The following is a 15,792-nucleotide window of genomic DNA, read 5'->3' as shown; positions in this document are numbered from 1 at the left end:
CGAGCGCACGCCGGGGGCTCTAACAACCTCGCACCACCCGGCGTGGCTTTAATGCCGGTGACAATCGCCATCGCCAGCCGGGGGCTGAGGGTTGACTCTGACATCGGGGGGGGGGGGGGGGGTGGGGGCTTGGACTTATGTGATGGATGTTTATGTAATATCATGCAATTTAATGATGATGTCTTGGGTCTATCATCTTGTAGTCAAGAAACGGCATATTCGTTTGCACCCAAAATCCAATGACAATTAAATGTATCCCCCCTCTCGCGTACAAAAGTAATAGGACCAGCCTCTCAAGGCGGACAGATGGTCCATGTTCCCTTTGCCTTCTGACTATTACGGACCCTCTGTTGTTATTCCACATGGAATGTCTGATCTGCTGAGTTTTTCAAACATTTTGTTGTTTTTCTATGAAACAATTAATGATGACAAGACCAAAATATGTCTGAATAATCTCCTCACTGGCATGATAAATTGGAACCTTCCCTGAAAGCATTACTGCATTAGAAAAGTGGTCTAGAATTCTGATTTCGACTCTCCTTCATAAAAAGCAGAAATTATTCTTAAGATCATGCATGCATGATGATGTCACATCATCACAGTCAAGGGAATTATTCATATTGACACACAAACACACTTAACACCCTCTCGCGCACTGAGCCTGCCAGAAGAATGGTCCATGTTCTTTACTATTGACCCTCTGTGCGTATTAATGGAATGTCAACTGCACATGTAACTGGAGGGATCCCTTGAAACAATTCCGGTGATGACAGAGGCGCGACTCTCATTCGCAGTGGCCTCTGCAGTCCGTCTGTCTTTTTATTATTTTTTGCCCTTGTTAAAAAGCAAAATTATTTTTTTTTTTTTTGCACACGGGGACAGACACACACACACACAGTGAGATGTGTGATCTTTTTAGTGTAACTACATGTGTGCTGTGTGGGCGGCGCGACTGTGTGCAGCGTGTGTCTGCAGTCCGTCTGTCTTGTGTGTGTTTGTGTGTGTTGTCAATGTAGTTTTTTTTTTGTGACGGTGTGTGTGTGTGTGTGGGGGGGGGGTGGTGGGGAAACTTTTAAAATCTTTCCCCTGCACGGAGAACCCGACCTTTTCTCTGTCGGGTCTCCGTTGTCGTTGGGGCTGAGCAACGTGGAGCGGCCTCCAGCAGGAACAACCTGGGGCTCCAGTCGCGGAGCTGCGGACCTACTCACCATCGTAGAGCTGGCCGAGTTCGGAGCGGGAGGAGCTGGTGGTGGCGCTCGGCTGCGACCCGACCCCCTGGAGATTCGGAGGCTCCAACCGCAGGTCTGGTGGACAGTAATACCGGGAGCCCGCGGGTCCCTGCTGGGAGACCGCTTTTCGGGGCTTCTGCAACGGCGACTTCTCCAGCCCGAGTTGCGGGGTTGAGGATGACCTGGAGCGGGGCCTTACATCACCGCCCGGCGCAGCTTGGAATGGCTGCGGGACTTTGCTAGCGCCCGCTGGGGCTCCAACAACAAGACCCGGAGCGCGGCCTTGCATCACCCGGCGCGGCGTTAATGGCCGCGGGACAATTACCATCGCCCGCCGGGGGCTTTGACTCTGACATCGGGAGGGGAATGGGGAGTGCAGGGGAGGGATAAGTCTTTGCCTTCCATCACAGCGAGGAGGAGATGCACTGTGATGGGTGTTTGTGTAAATTGTGTTGTGTCTTGGGTCTTTTTCTTGTGTGTATGACTGCAGAAACAACATTTCGTTTGAACCTCAATGAGGTTCAAATGACAAATAAAATTGTATTGTATTGTATTGTATTGATTAAAAGACACCATTACTAAGATCCTCTCTATCAACATTGATTGAGCAGAAACTCAAAAGAACAGCCAGATGTGGCTGAAAGATTTGGTCAGAACTTGGATATCTCTGACAATACGTGACTTGTACCCCTAAGACTTTCCATTATCTATAGGGCACAAATCAGGTGTGATGTGGAATATTCTCCATTTACCTGGATGAGTGCAATGTCAACAAATTTGGTTTAGTTTACCAACACTAAAAGCTGGAGGGTGAGCGGGTCCGGCAGCATCTCTGGAGAAAAGGAATAGGTGACGTTTTGAGTCGAGACCCTTCTCGTATATTATTTCAGAATATTATTGTCATGTGTAACAAGGCACAGTGAAAAGCTTTTGTTGCATATTATCCAAAGAAAAGACTACACAGTAAACCTTCACTATAATGGATCACACAAGGGTTCCCACTGGTGTCCGTTATCACCAATTGTCCACTATAACCAAATAAGAGGGTAAATATGTACAGAACTATTGGAAAAACAGCCAATAAACAAATACTACACAAAATACCTTGTGAGGGCGCAGTGGCGTTGTGGTAGAGTTGCTACCTTACAGCACCAGTGACCAGAGTGCAATCCTGACCTCGGGTGCTCCATGCGGCAGTGTGGTTTTCTTCCGGGTGATTGGGGGTTCTTTCCGTGTGGTAGGGACAAGCAGGTTTTTAGTTGGGTGGGTTGTGTGGGTCGCTGGTCAAGCTGCTGCCTTGTGGCGCCATGGGCGGTCAGGATGGGCCTGGGTCTCTGGCACTGTGGGATGGCGACTGCTGATGGTTTGAGGACTCCAGTTGTGCTGCAGGCCTGCACGTCTTTGTTGGGGGGGGGGGGGGAGCCAGAACAACAGGGCAAAACCCACGTTGTCTCAATGTCCCTGTCTTTGCAATGTGGGAGGACAGAGAGAACCTCTATAGTAGTTATGTGGGAGGAAAGATGGAACCACTGTGGTCGTTCTACACTACACACTGAATTGCCCACAGTGTGTAGGATTGAACTAATGTGCTGGACCACTTTCTGTTTACAGGTATTAATGCCACCTGCTGGATGTTCAGGTTCCTACAGCTTTGAGTTACCTTTCCTGTTAGGCAGGAAGTTGTCATAAACCAGGAAGCCCAGCTCAGGGACAGTACCGCATGGTGCAGACTGTAATTCTAGTGTGTAATTTACTGCCATCCCACTGCACCAGTTTGTTAGACGCATTGTCTGTGAGTAATCATGTTTGTGTAACAGCAGCTTTATACGTTATTGTGCAGGATTGCTATTATTAACAGTTAAGAATGTTTCATGTGCCCTGGCTGGTTTCTTACATAACAGCATTGTATTTAGTGGTGGCATCATAGTTTATGTTTCTATACCAAGTGTATAACGTTACTAAATATGCGGTTTCCCTTTCTGCTTGTATGTTACAGTTTCACAGTTGAATACAGTAAAGAATCAACGACATCTCGTGTCTACGGGTCTTTATTGGATTAATTGTTTAACTTGCTAGATAGCTGGATAGGGACATCCAGCGAGTCCAATATAACTAATGTACGGGTGATCGCTGGTCGGCACAGACTCGGTGTTTCCACGCTGTATCTCTAAACTAACTTAAACTAAAATTATTCAAAAACACCATTCGCTCCATTCTGGTGGTCATTCTGTGAAACAACTAACTCGGTCTGCAACAGATTTGGTCCACTATAACCAAAATCAGTTATAAATAATTCAGTTAAGACAAGGGTTTCCTGTACATGATTACAATCAAGCCATCCACAGTGCACAGACAAAGGATACAGCATACAAGGTAAAAGGTCTGATAAAGTGCAATTAATAGGAATTCAAATGAGGAGGATGGGCGGTCAGGACCACACTCTACCTGATGAGAGGGACCATTCAGTAAACTGCTGGGAAGAACATGTCCCTGAATCTGGAGTTACGTGTTTTCAACTTTCTGTAACTCTTGCCTGATGGGACAGGGGAGAAGAGGGAGTGACCTGGGGTGAGACTGGCCCTTGATTAGGCTGGTGGCTTTGCCGAGGCAGCATGAAGTGCAGACAGAGTCAATGGAAGGAAGATGGGTTTGCGTGATGGTCTGAGTTTCATCCACAACTCTCTGCAATTTCTCGTAGTCTTGAATGGAGCTGTTCCCAAACCAAGCTGGGATGCATCCCGGTTAAATGCTTTCTACATAATAACTTCCAGAAAACCTCAAAGTAGCTTCAAAGAAGAACTTCAGTAACATTAGCAAATTTGCAGATGACCCAAAGTTGGGTGGCAGTGTGAACTGTGAGGAGGATGCTATGAGAATGCAGGGTGACTTGGACAGGTTGGGGGAGTGGGCAGATGCATGGCAGATGTCGTTTAATGCAGATAAATGTGAGGTTATCAACTTTGGTAGCAAAAACTGGAAGGCAGATTACTATCTAAATGGCATTAAGTTGGGAAAAGGGGAAGTACAACGGGATCTGGGGGTCCTTGTACATCAGTCTATGAAAATAAGCATGTAGGTACAGCAGGCAGTGAAGAAAACAAATGGCATGTTGGCCTTTATAACGAGAGGAATCGAACATAGGAGCAAAGAGGTCCTTCTGCAGTTGTACAGAGCCCTAGTGAGTGCAGCGTAGGTTTACAAGGTTAATTCCCGGGATGGAGGGACTGTCATATGCTGAGAGAATGGGCTTGTACACTTTGGAGTTTAGAAGGATGAGAGGGTATCTCATTGAAACATATAAGATTGTTAAAGGCTTGGACACGCTAGAGGCAGGAAACATGTTCCCAATGTTGGGGGAGTCCAGAACCAGGGGCCACAGTTTAAGAATAAGGAGTAAGCCATTTAGAGGAAACACTTTTTCTCACAGAGTGGTGAGTCTGTGGAATTGTCTGCCTCAGAGGGCAGTGGAGGCAGGTTCTCTGGATGCTTTCAAGAGAGAGCTAGATAGGGCTCTTAAAAATAGCGGAGTCAGGGGATATGGGGATAAGGCAGGAACGGGGTACTGATTGCGGATGATCAGCCATGATCACATTGAATGGCGGTGCTGGCTCGAAGGACCAAATGGCCTACTCCTGCACCTATTGTCTATTGTCTATTGAAACTCGGGTTAAAGAAGCACACTTGGGTGGAACCCCATCCACTCCCCAAAACATTCATTCCCTCCACCACCAAAGGACAATGGATGCTGTATATTTCATCTACACATGCACTGCAGTTTCTTAACTAGTCAGCTTTACGGGAACACCACCATCAGCAAGTTCCTCTCTCAAAGTTGAACTCCATCGTGACCTGGAAATTCATTGCCTGTCCTTTTTCATCACTGGTACAAATCCTGAAACTTTCTACCCAATTGTAAGAGTATCTTGCAATTGGGTAGAAAGTCAATGGGAACCCTTGTGTGATCCTTGATGGAGACTGCGAGTGCTCGGGAGGCCCCGACCACGGGTGAACATCTGGGAAGAGCGGCGGGGAGGATGGCTGGACTATGGTACCCCTTCCTCAACTTTGGTGCCACTGTGGGGTTGTGTTGTGTCATGGACTTCTGTGTTTGTGCTTTTTTTAAATATTTTTTTTTAATATGTTTCATTTATTTATTATTTATTTTATGTTACTTGATTGTAAGGAAAATCCATTTTGTTATCTCTTATGAGATAATAACAATAAATTGAATCCAATCCAATCCATTATAGCGAAGGTTTGCAAAAACCAAGAAAGAGGCTGACCAAGGAAAACGTACAGATGGGCATAAATGCTGCTCTTACCAGTAACTCCCAGACCTCAAAGAATTATTTATAAAATAATATTTTCACTGATTCAAGATAAATATCAGACATTTGAAAGTACAGTAGTTATTATTGCTTAATCATTTTAATCAGATGCTATTATCTTGTGTATTATTTACCTTGTACTTTTGAACCTCGAGCCAAAACACCACATTATTCTCCATTAAATTTCCCTTCGGTGACACAAACCTCTGGAACTGCTGAACTGTTACTGGATTTAACAATGCTTTACGGAATGCAATGATTTCTTTCGAAGAGGTGGCCCATTTGCTTGTTATGTGCTGCAGGAAACAAATGGTGACTGCATTGGTTTATGCCATCCGACTTTCACAAAGCATTTCTCACACCAATATTCTTTTCATGAGCAAAGGTCACATCGTTTTTCAAAAAATCTACTCCTCAGCCGATTTCGTTCCCGCATCGCAAATTCGCACCATTTCTGAAGACCTTGATCTTGCATATTCTCATGAAATGGCAATTAGTTCATCTCTAGGACAAAAAACTCACCTTCATTAATTCCCGCTTCTTCCTACTTTTCTGTAACATTTGGTCTTCCACCACATCTTCCATTTGTACCTAGAGAATAGGCACCAAGCAACAAAATGTTAGGTCATGTATTTATAACTCCCAACTCAAAACAAATGATGCATTTTCCTACGTTTTTTTAAATGATTTCACACATAAAGGATATGTTTCAGCTGTGAGTCAGTTGGTATTTCCACATTCACAACTTATTTAATTGTATAGGGATTCCAAATTGCATAGTTTAGGCGTTGAGTTGATTATTGTTAAGTTTACAGTGAAAAACGTTGTTTTGCAAGCAATCCTAACCAATCAGATATACCCTACCTAAATACAATCAAGTCAAACTCAAGGACAATAGATAGAGCAAAGGGGAAGAATCAGAGCAAAGAATATAGTTCTCAGCATTGTGGGGCATCAGTTCCACAGACAAAGTCCAAAGTCTGCGATGGGGTAGAGGTGAATCATTCAGTATCCTAGCTTATGAAAGGATGGTTCAAAAGCCTGATGACGGAGGGGAACAAGCAGAGTCTGGTTGTGGGCTCTTTTGAGCTACTGTATCTTTTGCCAGATGGGAGTTGGGAGAAGAAGGAATGACTGGGGTGGGACTTCATTCATTGTGTTAGCTGCTTTTCTGAGGCAGGGTGAAGTGTAGGTGGAGTCGATGGTCGGAAATCTGACTGGTACGTGTGATAGACTGCGCTACATCGACAACCTGTTGCAATTTCTTGCGGTCATGGGCAGAGCTGTTCTAAACAAATGCAACCCAACGGTATGCTTTCTATGGTGCTTCTGTAGAAGTTTGTAAGCGTCATTGGAGATGTTGTGTTGTTGGGGCTTCTTGGCCATCACATCAATGTAGTTGGTCCATGACAGATCATAGGTAACATTAAGGCTCCTAAGGAACCTGAGGTACTTAATGCTTTGAAATGCAAGTTGCTCCTAGTGCATAGGAAATTAATGAGAAAGTGGGATAACAGAACTTGTATAAAGGGAATATTGATTGGTGGACCAAACAGTCTGTTTCCATTCTGTATTTCTAAACCAAACTATAGAATGGACACAAAATGCTGGAGTAACTCAGCAGGACGGGCAGGGTCTCTGGAGAGACGAATGGGCAATGTTTCGGGTCAAAACCCTTCTTCAGTCCGAACCTTCGATTTAAACCAGCATCTGCAGTTCTTTCCTACATAGAATCCCTCAGTTCAGTAGCTGGCCTTTCAGCCTATTGTGTGTCACATCTGTTTTGGAAAAGTAATCCAAGAAGTCTCCCTCTTGCCTTTTCATCACCATAGGAAAGTGACTTGTTCTGGAAGGCATCTTGGTCAGCATGTACTAATTGGGCTGTGGGCCAATACCATGCAAGTCTGTGATTCCATGACCTTAATAACATTTCTTAATCTAATTACTCCTTCCATGAAAGGCAACTCGTTAAACTTTCCCCTTACATTTCAAGTATTACCATCCTCTATATCAATGAACCAATTCACTCTTCATTTAGGATTTTTTAATCATAGGCATTAAAATCTCCGCTGCAGTGCACACAAGATAATTTTCAAAGTATCTCATCCCAGATATCACCTGGGATTCTGTAATGTATCTTCTCCATAAATGCTATATTCAATACACCCACTGCAGTCCAACCCAATAACGTTTTAACATCCCTGCCTTTCTTTTGCACTCATTATGGGAGGAAATCAACTTTGGCTATGTACGAAATTACCATTTTTGCTCTGCTGAGCGTTTCACCCTAAAGCCTTTATGTAAACCCACTTTCTCTTTGATTTTTAAATCCAATCTCACTTTGCCTGTTTCTGTGAATTTCTATAGCAACATTGTGCCATTGTTCTCACTCGATTGAGTGCTTCACAGTAATCAACAAAAAACATAAAACTGCAGATGCTAGAAAGCTGAATTAAAACATAATGGTGTAATGATGAACTGGGTCAAGCGGCATCAATGGGAAGAGGCAAAATTAACATTTCACGTCAATGCCTTTTACCAGATTGACTTCTGATGAAAAGTCACGAACATGAATGTTAAGTCTTCTTTCTCCACAGATGTATCCTGATCTGCTTAGTATTTCCAGCATCTTATGTTTATATTTGAGAGTTTTGGTTCAGCTAAACAAAAAATCAAATATTGTTCCATGCGACTTTATCGATTAACTAACCATGTATATTATTAACCATATAACATATAACAATTACAGCACGGAAACAGGCCATCTCGACCCTTCTAGTCCGTGCCGAACACATAATCTCCCCTAGTCCCATATACCTGCGCTCAGACCATAACCCTCCATTCCCTTCCCATCCATATAACTATCCAATTTATTTTTAAATGATAAAAACGAACCTGCCTCCACCACCTTCACTGGAAGCTCATTCCACACAGCTACCACTCTCTGAGTAAAGCAGTTCCCCCTCATGTTACCCCTAAACTTCAGTCCCTTAATTCTCAAGTCATGTCCCCTATTAATTTCACTTCTTCCAGCAATGCTTTACTGTTTCAAGTGATGTGTGCCAAGTATGTTAAGGATTTAATTTACATGTTTAGTAAAAGTTGACAAGTAACACTGCTTTACATTTAACACAATCTGCTTTAACAGGAAGGCCAGACGATGGATTACTGTACCCGTTTGTGGTGCCTCTCAGCGAACTCTTTTGAAGCCAGGAACTTGGGCAGCCATTTTCTTTCCAAACGTGCTTTTGCATAATTTTGCATCTCAGTTCCAACCACCAAAGACAACAGGTCATGCAGCAGCTTGTCCCGTCCTCCAGCCAACACCACCACCTGGAGAACAACATTAGATTTAGCATGGTTTTTGTTTATCCCAACATTTATTAAACTCAGTGCTTCAAATCCTGAAGCTGGAGATGACTTAACAAATCTTATATTACTAAATCTCTGATCTTGACCGCTTTTGGCCCACTGTGCTGCGATTTCCGACAGAACGCCGCCACCTACGGCCGTCATTTTTGGCCACCTCGCTCAGAGCCCCCCTCCGCCTTACGGGTGCAGAGGAATTTTCTCATCGATGACAAATCAGAGAGATATTAATGTATTAAAAAAATTCACCATTCTCTCTGCTGCCCCTGCTGGAGGGAGGGGAAGGGATTATAAAACCAGGAAGTGGTGTGCCTCACTCAGTCTCTGCAAGATTGATGAAGCCAAGGGTCACATCTCTCTGAGCTCTGAATAACACTGAACAAATGTCTACACAACTGTGAGTACCCTCAATGTGGTTTGAAAATGAAAATATGGTTTGTTTGAAGTAAAAAGGCACTGTCTGCAAATGGTGGCTTGGGTGCTTTGACTTGAAGTTGAAAGGCACTATTTAATGCAAATGGTGGCGGGTGATTTGGCTTGAAGTTGAAAGGCACTACCTACTGCAAATGGTGGCATGAAGTTGAAAGGCACTATTTAATGCAAATGGTGGCGGGTGATTTGGCTTGAAGTTGAAAGGCACTACTTATTGCAAATGGTGGCTTGGGTGCTTTGGCTTGAAGTTGAAAGGCACTACTTACTGCAAATGGTGGCTTGGGTGCTTTGGCTTGAAGTTAAAAGGCACTACTGCAAATGCACTTACTTCCTGTTTGCACTGCATATTGATTTTAGATAAAACGCTACCACTTATGGCTGTGATTTTTGGCCATCTTACTCAGTCCCCCCTCCGCTGAGCAGGGGCAGAGAATTCTTCCCATTAATGAAAAATAAAAGTGTTATTAGTGTTTAAAAAATGTTGAGAATCTCTCTCCTGTCAATCACGCCCTGAAAGCCACACCTTTTCCGGTGGGAGTGGGAGGGGTTATAAAACCCAGAAGTGTGGGTGTGGCTCAGGCTCTGCATGATGTGGGAGGGAAAGGTCATGACTCTGAGCTGTGAATCAACTGAACACACTGAATGTCTACTGAACTGTGAGTTTGGTGTTTTATGTGGTTTTATGGTGGATTCACCCTGCATGAAATGTATGAAGCTGCATTTGAATTTGGTGGCCTTGGACCCTGCTTGAACTGGAATGAAACTGCACTTGAATTCAGTGGCCTTGCACCCTGCTCATAGTGGTAACAAACTGCACTTGAATTTGGTGGCCTTGCACCCTGCTTGAAATGGTAGGAACATGGATTTGAATTTGGTGGCCTTGCACCCTGCTGGAAATGGAATTTCAAGGAATAGTCATGTCAACTGCCAGCCCACCAGCCGTGAGTGAGCTGCCAGCAGATCAGGCTTGCGGGACTGAGCTGCCACCCCAAGAACCCATACCAGCACTCCAGAAAGCCCCCCCACTGGTCACCAATATTGGAATTGGTGGAGAGGTGGAAAATTGCGTTGAGGGACCAACCCCCCCGTTTGAACATTCCCACTTAGTCTAGTAATTAACTAAAATAATAGCTTAAACTACTTAAATTCATTAATTAAAAATAATGAATTAAAAATTTAATTAACAAGACATACCTTTTTAATTTCACATTCATTATAGTAGGCATGAGCACTTTAAAGTTGAGTGCCAGAATCAAATACCCAACCCATCAGCTCATTACATGTTGCCTCTTTCAGGAAGTTATGGACTTGGACCCCAAGGTCCCTCTGCATACAAATGCAGTTAGGGGTCATTTCATTGAATATTTTCCCCTTACATTCGACCTGCCAAAGTGCAACAACTCACACCTGCTTGGATTAAACTCCATCTGCCATTACTCCACCAATTTCTATAGCTGATCGATATTCCGCTGTATACCTTGACAGACTTCCTCGCAGTCCACAATTGAGGAACCTCAGCAACCTTGGTGTTATCTGCCAACTTATGCCCCTGTCCCACTTAGGAAACCTGAACGGAAACCTCTGGTTTTTGTCAGTCTCCCTACCTGCTTCCACTACCTGCAACCACCTGCAACCTCCGGGAACCGCACGGAAACCTTGGGTGGGGCGCAAAGTCTCCAGAGGTTTCCGTTCAGGTTTCCTATGTGGGACAGGGGCATTACTAACCAACACATCTGTGTTTGCGTCCAAGTCATTTACTTATATCACAAACAACAGAGGTCCCAGCCCAGATCCCTGTGGAAATCTACGGGTCACAGACCTCCAGCTTGAATATTGTCCTTCCACCACAACCCTCTGTCTTCTAACAGTAAGCCAGTTCTGAATCAATATGCCAGGTCACTGTTACTTCTGTGCATCATGATCTTCTGGATCAGCCTACCATGGGAGACTTCATCAAAGGTTGTACTAAAATCCACATAGGCGACATCCACCACCCTAACCTCATTGATCAACCTTGTCCCCGCCACAAAATACTTGATCAAGTTAGTAAGACAGAACCTGCCACGTACAAAGCCATGCTGACTGCCCCCTAATCAACCTGTTCTCTTTGAAATTAGAGCAAATCCGATCCCAAAGAATCTTCCCCAATTGCTTCCTACCACTGACATGGGGCACATCGGCCACCCCCTCTCACCAACTGCCGCATCTTCCTTCGTTTTATCCCCTTAACCACCGCCACCCCCCTCCTATTCCCATCACCCTGTCCACTTGGCCTCCCCCCCCCCCCCCCCCCCCCCTCCTCCCCCCCCCCCCCCCCCCCCCCACCTCACTCCCTTCCACTGGTGTCTCCTCCACCTTCTACCTACACTCCTACAAACCTGTGCATCTTTGGAATGTGAGGGGAAACCGGAACACCCAGGGAAAACGCACACAGTCACAGAGAGAAAGTACAAACTCCATGCCAGCAGCACCCGTAGTCAGGATTGAACCCGGGTCTCTGGCACTGTAAGGCCACAACTCTACAGCAGTGCCACCCTCCCTGTACTGCCCTTAATTTAGAATTAAAACTTTCAGTCTATTACCTCTTCCTGTTGTGCCTTTGTGGCTGGGCTTGTGGGTCCAAAGAAATACTTATGATTCAGATATTTTTTGATAATGTCTTTGGACATTTCATTTCGCATTTTCTTTTCTCCCGAATAGATATTTCTATATGCCTCAACGTCCAACCAGCACTTGAGATCCATGCTGTGGGAAAACAATTCACTTTATTTTTTATCAGCAACTATGCATTAACACAATCTATTTATATCAAATTTATTAACAGCAGTTTTTATTATAAATGCATCAAAATAAATTTAAGTGCAACACTGAAGTAATTATAACACATTACCTCTAAAACTCTACACTTGGAATCATAGTGTCACAGAGTTATACAGCACGGCAACACTGAGTCTGTACTGACCATCATCCACCCATTTCACACTAATCTTACATTAATCCCATTCTTTTAAATTCTCTCCTCATTCTCTCAACATCTTCCCCAGTTTCTACCATTCACGTGGATACTATGGACAATTTACAATGGTCAATTAAGATACTAACTCAAACAAGAGCACATGGAGGAAACCCATGTGGTCGCGGGGAGAATGTGCAAACAACGCACACAGCACCCAAGGTCAGGTTTGAACATTATGGCATTATTTGCCTGGATAACATGCAAAGCAAAGATATTCACTGCATTCCAGTACATGTGACAATAATGAACCAATACCAATAAATGGACTAAAATGATGTTTTACTAAGCAAAAGGATTCTGAAACCTAGAAGACATGACATTGGCCAGATTTTTTTTCCTGTAGTGATTCCAATGATGAGTTTTGATATCCTTTATTACAGAAAAAACTTATGGACACTTACCCCGCTAAATTATCTTTAAGGAATTCCTGGAAGTGTTCAAGTTGCATGCGATTCCGTAAAAGACCTTCGAATGTGTAATCACGAAATTCCAGAGGAACCAATTTCCAATTGGGTGTGTTTTTCAGATCACCTGCAGTTTGCAGAATGGCTGATGGGATTGGAGTAGGAAAATCCTAGGACAAGTAATAACAAAGTTAAATGGGGAGATGCAGTCAATGACAAAAGGTATTATAGTAAATGTTTTGGCTCATCTACAAGAATTTGGCATTCTGAATTATATTTATCTTATTTAACCTATGTATTTATCTGTACATTGTATTCATTTCTGCAGAGAGAAGTTGTCGCAGAAAGTAAACATGGGAATAATTTGCTGGAACCCTCAAACTTGGATTGGGAATATTTGATGCACGCAAAATACATTCACTGAATATTTGGATTGAAACAATCTTTTTTAACTCTTTTCAACGTTTTGGTGGAATGCTGTTGTTTCATATTTTGGAGCTATAACAAAAGTCATTGCTGGGCACGCGAGATGTGGCTGCAATGGTGCAGGCAATGCTTCGATGGTTGAAGCATTAGACTAAATAGTGGAAGCCTTTTGCATGCCTCTCACCTGAACAAAAATCTCACCTTGCTTCATCTTGGTTGACTCCTACAGATTTTGGATTAGAGTCTTTCTCAGTTCCCCTCGTAAAGGGATTTGCCTCAGTGCAAAAGACAGATTTGGTTCTCTGACACGTTGTGTCTTTTAGGAACAAATCTCTGCAGTTTGAATAATTACCCAGTATTTTAAACTATCATCAGTCTGCTGTCTGTCTGGTCCATATATAAACTATAAACTCATTATGTTACAGCCATAAATTCTCAAAGAGTCAAGGCCTGATGTCCAAGGTACATTTTTAACAAACATGAGTTGGCAGAATTAACCTCTGCTTTAGGCATCAGCAAACTGCAGATTAGTTAATACTGTAGATTGATTAATACTGCAGCTATCCTATGTGACAATATGGAATGGAGGAAATGCATAAAACTCCATGTTTAAGTGTGATAATCAATGAAGCTTCTGCAATGGAAGTCCTAATCCATGAAATTTCACAACTGCACATTTGGACGTTTTGCCTGCAAAATCATCCCCAAACTGCAGCAACGATAATGTGCCAATCCTACCACCAGTCCGACTGATATTGAGCACAATACATATGAATCTGATGTAATTTTAACAACAAAAATGTGCATTTCTACAACACCCTGCCTGTTCAGTGCTTTGGCAATTCATTTTCCACCTCCTCATAACCTAAATTGTGCAGAAATGTTGGCCAAAGCTTTTTGAGAGCATATCGCCATCCACACAATGCTGAGAACCACTGAAGATTTTCCCTTAGCCTGCGTGCAAATGGTGATATAAACTTGCTGAGGGTTTACCTGGCAAAGTCCTTTTATATGTGGGAGGCCAAAACAAACCCCATCAATATACGAACAGTCAGCAAAGCCATTTCTGTAACAGTTATCGTTCATCGAGTCCTTGAATGTGCTTCATAGCTAAAGGATTTGAGTATAGGAGCATTCATAGCAAAAGGATTTGAGTATAGGAGCAGGGAGGTTCTACTGCAGTTGTACAGGGTCTTGGTGAGACCACACCTGGAGTATTGCGTACAGTTTTGGACTCCAAATCTGCGAAAATACATCCTTGCCATAGAGGGAGTACAGAGAAGGTTCACCAGACTGATTCCTGGGATGTCAGGACTTTCATATGAAGAAAGACTGGATAGACTTGGCTTGTACTCGCTAGAATTTAGATATTTGAGGGGGGATCTTACAGAAACTTACAAAATTCTTAAGGGGTTGGACAGGCTAGATGCAGGAAGATTGTTCCCGATGTTGGGGATGTCCAGAACAAGGGGTCACAGTTTAAGGATAAGGAGGAAATCTTTTAGGACCAAGATAAGAAAAACATTTTTCACACAGAGAGTGGTGAATCTCTGGAATTCTCTGCAACAGAAGGTAGTTGAGGCCAGTTCATTGGCTATATTTAAGAGGGAGTTAGATGTGGCCCTTGTGGCTAAAGGGGTCAGGGGGAATGGAGAGAAGGCAGGTACAGGATACTGAGTGGGATGATCAGCCATGATCATATCGAATGGCGGTGCAGTCTCGAAGGGCCGAATGGCCTACTACTCCTGCACCTAATTTCTATGTTTGACATTCAGAAGCACATAAAGACTATGCACCATCAATAATCTTAACACTTAAATTAGTGTCAGGGGTTATGGGGAGAAGGCAGGGGAATGGAGTTAGGAGGGAGAGATAGATCAGCCATTCGTGGTAGACTTGATGGGCGAGTGGCCTAATTCTGCTCCAATCATTTATGATCTTAAAACAAACATGATTAGTTAAAATGCACCATAATTTACTCTTCCCATTCTTACTTGTATCCATTCTTCTCCTTTCATATGCTACACCAGACCTGACCAAACTTGCTAGCACCTATGAAGTCAAGCGCCTGCAGCTCACTGCAGAACTGTTGGCAGTTTGCCATCCCAATGAGATTTCTTTGAGAATGCCTGGATCATTCATTTCAGCTTCAGGAACTGGAAGTATTTTAGCCAAGAGCTCTTGGCTCAAAACCTAGAACTATAACTAATCCTGGGGAAAAAAGTAACTAAAATAATGTACTGCTTCTTTGTAGCAGGTTAAATTTCAGAACGCTATAAACACTGAACTTGTGTTCGCACAGATCAGCCATCCTTTCCAAACCAACTGCACACTGATGGCTCCTCCACTGCACTCTTACTGATAAGAAAATTTAACCTATCTTATTTTGATAAAATGGTGTCTACTTGTTACTATTAATGGTGATTTCACTCATGGTCACCACTGCCACTGCTCATTCTTCACTTTCTCCAGAAAGTATCTAGCCAACCCCATATAAATATAGGAATTCAGATATTTAAAAAAATTAAGAAGTTCCATTTTATTTTCATTGATTATAATGGCTTTTAAAAAGCAACAAACTAATTACT

The 15,792-nt window shown here is 43.3% G+C and overlaps 1 protein-coding gene and 1 long non-coding RNA gene across 2 annotated transcripts in view; one reads left to right on the top strand and one right to left on the bottom strand.

The window, feature by feature from the left end:
* The first annotated feature begins 2,817 nt into the window (after positions 1-2,817).
* On the top strand, positions 2,818-14,900 carry LOC129696730 (uncharacterized). The gene is made up of 3 exons (XR_008723391.1): positions 2,818-3,021; positions 12,901-13,000; positions 13,107-14,900. It is a non-coding gene; the product is annotated as an uncharacterized LOC129696730 (long non-coding RNA).
* The window catches only part of LOC129696727 (regulator of G-protein signaling 22-like), a 64,675-nt gene continuing 54,376 nt past the window's right edge, over positions 5,494-15,792 (bottom strand). The window contains exons 17-21 of the mRNA XM_055634862.1: positions 12,776-12,948; positions 11,941-12,103; positions 8,732-8,890; positions 6,080-6,148; positions 5,494-5,853 (exon numbers count right to left, since the gene is read on the bottom strand). Coding sequence (XP_055490837.1) covers positions 5,662-5,853; positions 6,080-6,148; positions 8,732-8,890; positions 11,941-12,103; positions 12,776-12,948 — 756 coding nt within the window. The 3' untranslated portion in view covers positions 5,494-5,661. The remainder of the gene's footprint in view (positions 5,854-6,079; positions 6,149-8,731; positions 8,891-11,940; positions 12,104-12,775; positions 12,949-15,792) is intronic.

The sequence above is a fragment of the Leucoraja erinacea genome, chromosome 4 (genome assembly GCF_028641065.1).
Source record: "Leucoraja erinacea ecotype New England chromosome 4, Leri_hhj_1, whole genome shotgun sequence".
Classification (NCBI taxonomy): Eukaryota; Metazoa; Chordata; class Chondrichthyes; order Rajiformes; family Rajidae; genus Leucoraja; species Leucoraja erinaceus.
Note: the sequence above shows the minus strand (reverse complement) of the source record. Positions and strands in the feature narration are given on the sequence as shown.